This window comes from Pseudophryne corroboree, chromosome 6 (genome assembly GCF_028390025.1).
Source record: "Pseudophryne corroboree isolate aPseCor3 chromosome 6, aPseCor3.hap2, whole genome shotgun sequence".
Taxonomy (NCBI): Eukaryota; Metazoa; Chordata; class Amphibia; order Anura; family Myobatrachidae; genus Pseudophryne; species Pseudophryne corroboree.
Window position 1 is genome coordinate 821,250,407 of NC_086449.1, and position 12,787 is coordinate 821,263,193.

The window sequence follows — 12,787 nt, forward strand, 5'->3', positions numbered from 1 at the left end:
GCGAGAGGAACGCAGCCCCTTGCGGGCTCGCTTCGCTCGCCACGCTGCACTCGCCACGCTGCGGGCACGGTGCCTCGCTACGCTCGGCACACTATTATATTCTCCCTCTATGGGTGTCGTGGACACCCACGGAGGGAGAATATGTCGGGATTGTGGCGGTCGGGATTCCGGCGTCGGGATTTCGACTGCCGGGATCCCGTCCAGCGGGATGTTGACCGCATCCCCATTGGTGGCTGCTAGGGACATAAGGTTACCCTGGGCACAAGGTCCAGGTCACCCAACGGGTGACAAGTTAGGCGGGCTAGGCCCATGGGTGATGTCAGGCCTCCGGCCTGTGTGCAGTTAGGGGTGCTAGGCCAGTGAATAACTGCCCCCCCCCCAAGGTGAATACAGGTGGCACTGGGCACTAGGTCCAGGCCACCCCGAGGTGGATAAGTAGGCAGGCCCACTAAGGAAGTGTACAGGAGGCGGGCAGGCTGTACGGCGCCCACCCCCCTAGCGGCAGGTGGGGATTTAAAGGAACAACACTGTTGAATCTTGCACTGTGTATTGTGATGTATGTTGTTACCGTGCAGGGCAAAGTGTTAGTTTGTAAAGTTTGTGTCTAGTTTTGTTGCACCACACCCACAGAGTTAGTTGAGGGCTCTGCCGTTGTAGTTAGTATAGGGGTGTTACATTAGGTTAGAGTTAGGCCCTGCACGGCTGTTTGGTTGCCTCCATACAGGGACCGGTAAGTGGAGAGGAAGATCGCGGTGCAAGACTGACGACGGTGAGTAGCATCTGTGTACGTTTGTCCCTTTTTCTGTCCCCGAGCGCCGGAATAGGGTTTGCTCACGGACGTGAGAAACCCCTTTATCACACTACGCGCGAGAGTGTGAGTGTGTGAAATTTGAATGGCTGAGGCTTTGTGCCAGAGATGACCTTACACCTAACCGGTGAAGGTCGCCGCCACCCCTGGGGTATCCCCTTTTCCGGTGGAAGAAGGGTTGATACCCCCCCTTAAGTTAGTTTATTTCTCCTCAGTTCGTCCGTCAGCTCCGAGGGGGGATCGCTGTGTCCGTGTCTGATTAAAGATTTCCAGGTCCATTGAAGGTTCCGGTACCTGAAGGTGAGAGAGTGCGGCGCCTGGTAAGTGGTAAACCTACACCTGCACGGCAGCAGGCACCACACCGCACCGCCACCCCTCTTACACTTACTGTACACTTTTTTTTTTTTATGTATTGCATCTTATCCAATAACTCATGGTGTTTTATACATCATACAGGTGAAGGATATATGAGGGCCGGCTACATAAAAAATTACACAAAAAAAACCAATTGCTATGGTTTAGCTCCACCCATGAGGAGCCTAGCGGCATCTCTCTGTTTACTCACTTGAATTAACATGACTTGGCTTTGGCTCTTGATCTGCATCTGGGATTGGAGAAGGTTTAGTAGGGATGAAAGGTCTAATTTTATCTGAAATAGAGGGAATTAAAAAAAGACTGACCGCATGAGAACATCAGCATGAGCATGAGAACATCAAGACTGACCGCAGAACCACCGCAGTAAGAGAACATCTACACAGGGATATGACAGCACCAATTTTATGAATTTCAGAATTTTATCCAGAAATTAATCAAGTTATTCAATTGATAAAACACCCAGCAATGGAGGCATGGGGCACTTAGTAGGCAGTTATAATCTGGAGATGATGATAACAGCTGCGGAACAAGTACAAGGCAAAGGGTAAAACAAAATCTATAGCCGCCAGTTATCCCCATTTTTATTTTTTTATATTTTTGCCCATTGATCATGGGCAAAAATGGATAAATCTTTTGCATAAACCCAGTCAGTATGACCAGTTGTAGGCACTTATACTGGGCTGTGTGAACAAACTTACTGGGGTATATAAAGCTGAATCTGGCCGCGAATCCGGAATAGTTGTTCTCAAGATCGCTTTTGAATGTAATGACCATTACGTTGCTTGGGCTGAGGACTGGACGGGCAACTGAAAATCCACATAATGTTTCTGTATATGGAAAAATAAAGAGAAAATTTGGGAGGGTAAATCAATGGGGGTCATTCCGAGTTGTTCACTCGGTAATTTTTTTCGCATCGCAGCGATTTTCCGCTTAGTGCGCATGCGCAATGTTCGCACTGCGACTGCGCCAAGTAAATTTGCTATACAGTTAGGTATTTTACTCACGACTTTTTCTTCGTTCAGGCGATCGGAGTGTGATTGACAGGAAGTGGGTGTTTCTGGGCGGAAATTGCCCGTTTTATGGGCGTGTGGGAAAAAACGCTACAGTTTCTGGGAAAAATGCGGGAGTGGCTGGAGAAACGGAGGAGTGTCTGGGCGAACGCTGGGTGTGTTTGTGATGTCAAACCAGGAACGACAAGCACTGAACTGATCGCAGATGCCGAGTAAGGTTGAAGTTACTCAGAAACTGCTAAGAGGTGTGTAGTCGCAATTTTGAGAATCTTTCGTTCGCAATTTTACTATGCTAAGATTCACTCCCAGTAGGCGGCGGCTTAGCGTGTGTAAAGCTGCTAAAAGCAGCTTGCGAGCGAACAACTCGGAATGAGGGCCAATGTACACAGGGGTTTATGGGACATTATCATGCACTGTGCTAACCAACACAGCTTTATTATATGTCCCTGTTTTCTCATCACAGTCCCACTTTACCCTCACCATCACCAGTGCCGAGATAACCTTTCTGCAGGACAACGAACCAGGAAAATGGTACATAGAACAAATTAGCAAATTACCATTAAATTCTATGGTAACTCGATCGTTCCCCATTGTAATATTTTAGAAAGGAAAGATCCGGTGAGTTTGAGCCCTTAACGGAATCTGCAGCAGATGCACAAAGGTCTAATTTGGGGGCATCCGCATAGATAAGCAGTACTATTAGTAACTGGCTCTTTTGGGGGCCCAAAACAATGGGAGACTAGGGATGCCACTTTAAAAAAACATCACGTTACATCACATTATTTCATGTCCCATGAATGTAAAAGTGCTCGTAAAGTGGAATTAAACATGGACATGATCCCATTGTTCAAACCAAACAAGTCTAAAATATTAGTAGATTAAGGGCCAGATTCAGACATGTATGCAAACCCAACGGTGGCCAAGTCTTCGAGACCCAGTGACCCAAGCGGTTGGCGTTTCACCAGCTCAAGAAAGATAATTAAGTTCCTACTAATTAGCAGAGTTTCGTCTCGGTCGCCGTAAATGGATACACGATCATATTCACATTCCTCCTGGTACTCCAGCGCAAAGTCTTCAAAAATGAGCTGAAAGGACAGAAAGTAACTATGACACCGAAACACACTATGCAACCCTCACCCCGGTACGTTCACAGATTGCTACAAAGGTTAAGGTACATCTATAAAAATAGGTCACAAAATTTTCTCCACCGAGACATCTGAACAAAAAGCCATAACCATCTGTGCTGAGGGGTGTAGTGGTCACCGGGAGCCCGGCCGCCGGCAACCTGAAGACCACCCTGTGCTGAGCCATGAATATACCTAAAACCTGGACCGTTAAGGTGTCTTGAGGACTGCGTTTGAAAACCTCTGTTCTAGGCTCTTATACCTGGAGAAGCAATTACGGCTGGTCTCAGATGAGGCAAGTAGTTCTAGAACCATGGAGATCCTAAGCATAATGGGGAAGGTGTATCAAAAGAGGACAAGTGGAGGAACTAGCAGCCATTTGTCAAGTACATTCTATAAAATAACTGATTCGATCGGCAACTTCTCCGCCTGTCTTCTTTACAAGGTTTGATACCTCTTCCTCATCTCCTAATGGTGGTACCAGCTTTTGGTGTGGTTTACTCAATCATTTTATATATAATCTTCCAGAATTTCCCCTTTGATGGGATCAGGACAATCATGAATAAATAACAATGGCGTCACTTTTAGGAATTCCGTTTTGAACGTACCTGTATAATGTCGCCTTCTGGTGCTTCGATGACCCAACGACACGTGGCGAGACTGGGGTATGACCCGGGGTAATTAAGGCTGAATATCTTCCCTTCCTCTTTTAATACTGCAACACTGCCGCACCCAGAACCTGTCCAAAAAGGAAGCGGATTGAATGGATCTGGACGAGAGAACCTGGCGGCTAAGGACTGTCTAATGTGCCAGATACAGGGATACCGGCGATCAAAGCACCCACCTTTTCCCGAGGTAGCTGGCAACGTGGAGAACTTGAACTTAAACCCGCCACCATTAACCGTGTTGTCCGAAAGGAACGTAACTGTCACCTTATTTGATGGGATTATTAAAGGAGATGGCAGGATGGATCCACAGACCTTTCCTATAAGACAGAAGTGCACATAGTATATAACCATCATTTCTTATCAATATATAACAGGTCACGATGGACGTTCTCAGTAACCAACACCGATGACTGAAGAGATGAGTCCCATATGCCGATAACCTGGAGGACTGGTGATCTATGGGCCTAGTCCATCATGGACATCAGTGCAGTTCTACATGCAGGAACAATAGTCATTAATATAGTTACACAACAGATATACATATATCTTCCTATGTATATGGGGACACAGTGATTCTACTATTCATTAGGCTCCGAAAACTGTTCCGGAATCCTGTGGGCCATCTCTATTTCTCGGGAGGTGGAGGAACCATCTAGAGGTCTACCTATCATGGGACAACCCCACTCACACTGACTGGTGCATGTATAATTCCTGTTTTTGTTAGGACGTTCCTCATTTTTGAGGATGGAAAGGGGTAGGCTCACTAAGCCAGGGATGTGCCCGGCAGGTCAGGACATGGTTTTGGTAGATCAGGGGCTGGGAGAGTTGAGTACTAATTTTATTTTCTAGTTTTGAAATTTTAGGTTAAGCTAGAGTGACTTCTTTTTCTAGATCAGAGAGAAGCATACAACCTGGGTGGAGAGACACTTCTACTGTTGGTATAATGTCGGCATTATAAATTGGTGAGATGGGGGGGACTTTGCCAGGCATAAATATGCCTTGTAATTTATGTCGGTTAGAAAAGTCCCCTTATACCTGTAAAGACACACCCACTGTTTTGCATAACCACACCCCAAAGCTTTGTACAATGCAATACAGCTTATAATAATTCTTCCCTCCATTAGCCAGATAGGGGTTCCTGGAAATGTTTTCCCAACGTGGGTAACTACTGTATGATCAGAAACACTCACTGAAATCCTTTAGTTTCACGGTAAACGTCAGCGAATCGTGGGCGCAGGTAACGTGATCCTCAATGTCCAGTTTAATAAACTGGATCTGGATAATTTTATCCTTTGAGGAAATAATTGTCCAACGACAGAGGCTGTAAATGACACATTTAAAAAAGGAATAATAACTTGTTAAGCCTTTTAAAGTCAATGTATGTCTTGTAGACAGCCTCCTGTAGAGCAGAACATGGGTACTCCTAGGTCTGAGGGACAATCTGTTCACAAACTAAGAAGGGGGAGATATAGCAAAACCATCAAGAAAGAGTGGAGACGTTGCTTATGGCAACCAATCATTTTATATAATTTCATAGGCTGTTCTAGAAAAATGACAGTTATTAGCAGATTGGATGCTTTGGGCAACTACTCCACTTTATCCCTCTCCAAGGCTTGATACACCTCCCCCATTATTATCTTCATGCCTAACATACAATTTACTTGTTCATTTTCTGACCCACCCTAGCAATATGGGGGCCAGCCTCATCTGATTTTTGAAAAGCCCACTTCTTTTTTATGGTGCGCTAATAACGGTTCCAGGAGGCTTGTCATCGAACCGCAGGTGTCTCCCCTTTACTAATTACTATCCATGAGTCGGGTGGAGATTTCCATGAACCGAACCCTGGTAGGAAACGGACAATACTACTGTACCGAGAAGGAGCACGGGCAGGATTTGGGAGGAGACACTGAACTAGAGACCAAGGTGAGTCCTTACCTGTACGTACACACACCTCTATCAACACGCAGTCCTACACTGGGAAGGGTCAGCTCTCGGGGATAGATACAGGTTGTTTTTATCATCTGGATTCCAAAAATGTGAACTTCTGGTGACAATCATCCTAAAATACTCTTAGGTGGGAATTCAACACGGGACCCTAACTTACATGAGTGAAATGTGTCTTGTGTCCAATATCATAGCTCTCAGAGCCGGCCATAGGTATAGGCAAACTAGGCAATTGCCTAGGGCATTTGATATGCCTAGGGGCATCAGCAGCTTCTGTTGATTAAAATGATATGCGGCATGCCTATATTCTGTGTGTACCATTTCATATGCAGATACAGCCACAGTCTCACACAGTATATAGGCATGCTGCATATCATTTTAATCAGCAGAAGCTGCTTGTGTATCCAAGCTACATAGCAATGCAAATAAGATACATTTTCATAAAAAAAAGGTGCCCGACGTTAGCATTGAGGCAAGATTTAGGAGGACACATCCGTATCCAAGCTGAGGCAGAGGTCACAGTGTTAGTGGCAGTGTGAGTGCTGTGTGCATGTGAGTGGGTTGGTTGTGCAGTAGTGTTCAGAATATGTGTAAGGAGCATTATGTGTGTCATGTAAAAATGCATTAATAATGTGCAACATATGTGTAAGGGGCACTATGTGTGTCATTATGTGTATAAGGGCATTAATAATGTGCGGCATATGTGTAACAGGGTACTACTGTATGTGTGTCATTATGTGTGTAGGGGCACTAATAATGTGTAACATATGTGTAAGGGGCAATATGTGTGTCATGTGTATAAGGGCATTAATAATGTGCGGCATATGTGTAACAGGGTACTACTGTATGTGTGTCATTATGTGTGTAGGGGCACTAATAATGTGTAACATATGTGTAAGGGGCAATATGTGTGTCATGTGTATAAGGGCATTAATAATGTGCGGCATATGTGTAAGGGACATTATGTGTAAAAGGGCATTAATAAAGGTTGTCATAATGTGTAAGGCGCATTATGTTTATAAGGACATTAATAATGTGTCTCATATGTGTAAGGGGCATTACTGTGTGGAATTATGTGTATAAATGCATTACTAATGTGTGGCATTATATGTATAAGGTGCTCTACTATGTGGCATTGCGTATAGAAAGGGCACTAGGGTGTGGTGTAATGTGAATAAGGAGCAATTCAGTGTGATGTAATGTGAATAAGGGGCTCTACTGTGAGGAGTAACGTAAAGTGGTACTACTGTGTGATGTAATATGAATTATGGACACTATAGCATGATCAAATGTGAATAAAGTTGCAGTACTGTGTGGCGTAATTGGAATTGGGGTTACTATTGTGTGGCCATTCCCCTTTCCAGCAAAAACACACCCCTTTTTGGGCTGTGCGCCAAATGTGCAAACTGTTCCTATTTAAAATATAGGGGGTACAAACACCAAAATAAGGACTGCTATGGGTGAGGGGTGATGGTGCTGGGAAAGAGGTACAAGGTCAGAGGCGGAACCAGCGGTTGTGCTAGGGGGCACCAGCCAAAATCTTGCCTAGGGCATCATATTGGTTAGGGCCGGCTCTGATAGCTCTGGACGGGGATATGCAACCTGGGGCAATCTAGCTGCTGGGGAACTACAAATTCCAGCATACCCTGCCACATTTTGCTGTTAGAGCATGCCTACTTTTGACTCAAGGATGACCCTGACCCAACACATAGGACTGAACGAGGAGCAACAGGAGTATAGGAGCCCTCACAGTAAAGGAGAAACACCGTAATACAAGCGGACAGCAAGTTCCTGTCTCTCTGTATACTCCTGGCGTCACCCGACTCACCTGTTGCTGGAATAATTGCTGGTGGCAACCAGCGGGTACTTGATGATACCACTCACAGCAACGATAACCAGAGGATCCGAGCTACAACCACCTAGGAGATAAATTGCAGGATTTATTGAGTCTGAGGAACAAGTTATCCTGACGCTCAGCTTATTACAGACTTTAGTTAGACAATGGGGGTAATTCAGATCTGATTGCTGGGCTGCATTTTTTGCTGCCCTGCGATCAGATAGTTGCCGCCTACAGGGGGAGGGGAAATCGCTGTGCAAGTGTGCGATCGCTTGTGTTGTAGAGCTGCACAAAAATCAGTTTGTGCAGTCTGTGCGCAGCCCAGGACTTACTTATCCAGTGCGATGAGAAGAGGCTGATCAGGGCCGGAGCTGACGACAGAAACCCTCGCTGAAAATGCTTGAGCCCGCCTGCGTTTTTCCGGACACTCCCTGAAAACTGTCAGTTGCCACCCACAAACAGCCTCTTCTAGTCAATCTCCTTGCGATCGCCGGTGCTGACCGGCGATCCCTGTTGTAGTTGTCCATTGCGCCAGCGCATTGCGGCTCAGACGCATGTGCAGTTCGGATCTGATCGCCAGCTGTGCGAAAACGCACAGCAGCAATCAAATCTGAATTAGGCCCAATGTTTTGAGGTACGTAATTTAGCAATGTTGGTTGCTTAGAGTGCACCTGCCATCTGCAGGCAGGGGGCAGCCATTTTGTGGGCCGAATCAATACTCATAACCACTAGGAAGCAGTGACACAATATTTGCGCCTCTATGGTGACTACTGTCACCGGTGCAACCGATAGGTTATTCCTTAAAATGGGAATCTCCACTGTGTTCGTGCAAATGATAAACAGCAGATTTAGTTATAATATTTTTTCTTCAAATCTCTGCTATAAGGTATTTAGGGGTCTATTCATGAAGCAGTGACAAAAGTAGAAAAGTTACCCAAGGCAACCAATCATCTGCCATGTAGAATTTTATAGAATGCACTTTATAAATGTTACCTCTACACTGATTGGTTGCCATGGGCAACTTCTCCACTGGCTCACTTCTCCACTCTTGTCACTGCTTCATGAATAGACTAGAGATGAGCGCCTGAAATTTTTCGGGTTTTGTGTTTTGGTTTTGTGTTCGGTTCCGCGGCCGTGTTTTGGGTTCGACCGCGTTTTGGCAAAACCTCACCGAATTTTTTTTGTCGGATTCGGGTGTGTTTTGGATTCGGGTGTTTTTTTTAAAAAACACTAAAAAACAGCTTAAATCATAGAATTTGGGGGTCATTTTGATCCCATATTATTATTAACCTCAAAAACCATAATTTCCACTCATTTTCAGTCTATTCTGAATACCTCACACCTCACAATATTATTTTTAGTCCTAAAATTTGCACCAAGGTCGCTGGATGACTAAGCTAAGCGACACTAGTGGCCGACACAAACACCTGGCCCATCTAGGAGTGGCACTGCAGTGTCACGCAGGATGTCCCTTCCAAAAAACCCTCCCCAATCAGCACATGACGCAAAGAAAAAAAGAGGCGCAATGAGGTAGCTGACTGTGTGAGTAAGATAAGCGACCCTAGTGGCCGACACAAACACCGGGCCCATTTAGGAGTGGCACTGCAGTGTCACGCAGGATGTCCCTTCCAAAAAACCCTCCCCAATCAGCACATGACGCAAAGAAAAAAAGAGGCGCAATGAGGTAGCTGACTGTGTGAGTAAGATTAGCGACCCTAGTGGCCGACACAAACACCGGGCCCATTTAGGAGTGGCACTGCAGTGTCACGCAGGATGTCCCTTCCAAAAAACCCTCCCCAATCAGCACATGACGCAAAGAAAAAAAGAGGCGCAATGAGGTAGCTGACTGTGTGAGTAAGATTAGCGACCCTAGTGGCCGACACAAACACCGGGCCCATTTAGGAGTGGCACTGCAGTGTCACGCAGGATGTCCCTTCCAAAAAACCCTCCCCAATCAGCACATGACGCAAAGAAAAAAAGAGGCGCAATGAGGTAGCTGACTGTGTGAGTAAGATTAGCGACCCTAGTGGCCGACACAAAACACCGGGCCCATTTAGGAGTGGCACTGCAGTGTCACGCAGGATGTCCCTTCCAAAAAACCCTCCCCAAACAGCACATGACGCAAAGAAAAATAAAAGAAAAAAGAGGTGCAAGATGGAATTGTCCTTGGGCCCTCCCACCCACCCTTATGTTGTATAAACAAAACAGGACATGCACACTTTAACCAACCCATCATTTCAGTGACAGGGTCAGCCACACGACTGTGACTGATATGACGGGTTGGTTTGGACCCCCCCCAAAAAAGAAGCAATTAATCTCTCCTTGCACAAACTGGCTCTACAGAGGCAAGATGTCCACCTCATCATCACCCTCCGATATATCACCGTGTACATCCCCCTCCTCACAGATTATCAATTCGTCCCCACTGGAATCCACCATCTCAGCTCCCTGTGTACTTTGTGGAGGCAATTGCTGCTGGTCAATGTCTCCGCGGAGGAATTGATTATAATTCATTTTAATGAACATCATCTTCTCCACATTTTCTGGATGTAACCTCGTACGCCGATTGCTGACAAGGTGAGCGGCGGCACTAAACACTCTTTCGGAGTACACACTTGTGGGAGGGCAACTTAGGTAGAATAAAGCCAGTTTGTGCAATGGCCTCCAAATTGCCTCTTTTTCCTGCCAGTATAAGTATGGACTGTGTGACGTGCCTACTTGGATGCGGTCACTCATATAATCCTCCACCATTCTTTCAATGGTGAGAGAATCATATGCAGTGACAGTAGACGACATGTCCGTAATCGTTGTCAGGTCCTTCAGTCCGGACCAGATGTCAGCATCAGCAGTCGCTCCAGACTGCCCTGCATCACCGCCAGCGGGTGGGCTCGGAATTCTGAGCCTTTTCCTCGCACCCCCAGTTGCGGGAGAATGTGAAGGAGGAGATGTTGACAGGTCGCGTTCCGCTTGACTTGACAATTTTCTCACCAGCAGGTCTTTCAACCCCAGCAGACTTGTGTCTGCCGGAAAGAGAGATCCAAGGTAGGCTTTAAATCTAGGATCGAGCACGGTGGCCAAAATGTAGTGCTCTGATTTCAACAGATTGACCACCCGTGAATCCTTGTTAAGCGAATTAAGGGCTCCATCCACAAGTCCCACATGCCTAGCGGAATCGCTCCGTGTTAGCTCCTCCTTCAATGTCTCCAGCTTCTTCTGCAAAAGCCTGATGAGGGGAATGACCAGACTCAGGCTGGCAGTGTCTGAACTGACTTCACGTGTGGCAAGTTCAAAGGGCATCAGAACCTTGCACAACGTTGAAATCATTCTCCACTGCGCTTGAGACAGGTGCATTCCACCTCCTATATCGTGCTCAATTGTATAGGCTTGAATGGCCTTTTGCTGCTCCTCCAACCTCTGAAGCATATAGAGGGTTGAATTCCACCTCGTTACCACTTCTTGCTTCAGATGATGGCAGGGCAGGTTCAGTAGTTTTTGTTGGTGCTCCAGTCTTCTGTACGTGGTGCCTGTACGCCGAAAGTGTCCCGCAATTTTTCTGGCCACCGACAGCATCTCTTGCACGCCCCTGTCGTTTTTTAAATAATTCTGCACCACCAAATTCAAGGTATGTGCAAAACATGGGACGTGCTGGAATTTGCCCATATTTAATGCACACACAATATTGCTGGCGTTGTCCGATGCCACAAATCCACAGGAGAGTCCAATTGGGGTAAGCCATTCCGCGATGATCTTCCTCAGTTGCCGTAAGAGGTTTTCAGCTGTGTGCGTATTCTGGAAACCGGTGATACAAAGCGTAGCCTGCCTAGGAAAGAGTTGGCGTTTGCGAGATGCTGCTACTGGTGCCGCCGCTGCTGTTCTTGCGGCGGGAGTCCATACATCTACCCAGTGGGCTGTCACAGTCATATAGTCCTGACCCTGCCCTGCTCCACTTGTCCACATGTCCGTGGTTAAGTGGACATTGGGTACAACTGCATTTTTTAGGACACTGGTGAGTCTTTTTCTGACGTCCGTGTACATTCTCGGTATCGCCTGCCTAGAGAAGTGGAACCTAGATGGTATTTGGTAACGGGGGCACACTGCCTCAATAAATTGTCTAGTTCCCTGTGAACTAACGGCGGATACCGGACGCACGTCTAACACCAACATAGTTGTCAAGGCCTCAGTTATCCGCTTTGCAGCAGGATGACTGCTGTGATATTTCATCTTCCTCGCAAAGGACTGTTGAACAGTCAATTGCTTACTGGAAGTAGTACAAGTGGGCTTACGACTTCCCCTCTGGGATGACCATCGACTCCCAGCAGCAACAACAGCAGCGCCAGCAGCAGTAGGCGTTACACGCAAGGATGCATCGGAGGAATCCCAGGCAGGAGAGGACTCGTCAGAATTGCCAGTGACATTGCCTGCAGGACTATTGGCATTCCTGGGGAAGGAGGAAATTGACACTGAGGGAGTTGGTGGGGTGGTTTGCGTGAGCTTGGTTACAAGAGGAAGGGATTTACTGGTCAGTGGACTGCTTCCGCTGTCACCCAAAGTTTTTGAACTTGTCACTGACTTATTATGAATGCGCTGCAGGTGACGTATAAGGGAGGATGTTCCGAGGTGGTTAACGTCCTTACCCCTACTTATTACAGCTTGACAAAGGGAACACACGGCTTGACACCTGTTGTCCGCATTTCTGTTGAAATAGTTCCACACCGAAGAGCTGATTTTTTTGGTATTTTCACCAGGCATGTCAAGGGCCATGGCCCTCATTCCGAGTTGTTCGCTCGATCTTTTTCATCGCATCGCAGTGAAAATCCGCTTAGTACGCATGCGCAAAGTTCGCACTGCGACTGCGCCAAGTAACTTTACTATGAAGAAAGTATTTTTACTCACGGCTTTTTCTTCGCTCCGGCGATCGTAATGTGATTGACAGGAAATGGGTGTTACTGGGCGGAAACACGGCGTTTCAGGGGCGTGTGGCTGAAAACGCTACCGTTTCCGGAAAAAACGCAGGAGTGGCC

The 12,787-nt window shown here is 46.6% G+C and overlaps 1 protein-coding gene across 7 annotated transcripts in view; it reads right to left on the reverse strand.

The window, feature by feature from the left end:
- OVCH1 (ovochymase 1) overlaps window positions 1-12,787 on the reverse strand; it is a 93,483-nt gene that overhangs the window by 60,834 nt on the left and 19,862 nt on the right. For all 7 annotated transcript variants that reach the window (XM_063929172.1, XM_063929171.1, XM_063929170.1 and 4 more), the window contains 7 exons: window positions 7,758-7,848; window positions 5,176-5,306; window positions 4,162-4,302; window positions 3,926-4,056; window positions 3,185-3,278; window positions 1,882-2,010; window positions 1,374-1,457 (listed from right to left, as the gene is read on the reverse strand). In XM_063929172.1, coding sequence (XP_063785242.1) covers window positions 1,374-1,457; window positions 1,882-2,010; window positions 3,185-3,278; window positions 3,926-4,056; window positions 4,162-4,302; window positions 5,176-5,306; window positions 7,758-7,848 — 801 coding nt within the window. The remainder of the gene's footprint in view (window positions 1-1,373; window positions 1,458-1,881; window positions 2,011-3,184; window positions 3,279-3,925; window positions 4,057-4,161; window positions 4,303-5,175; window positions 5,307-7,757; window positions 7,849-12,787) is intronic.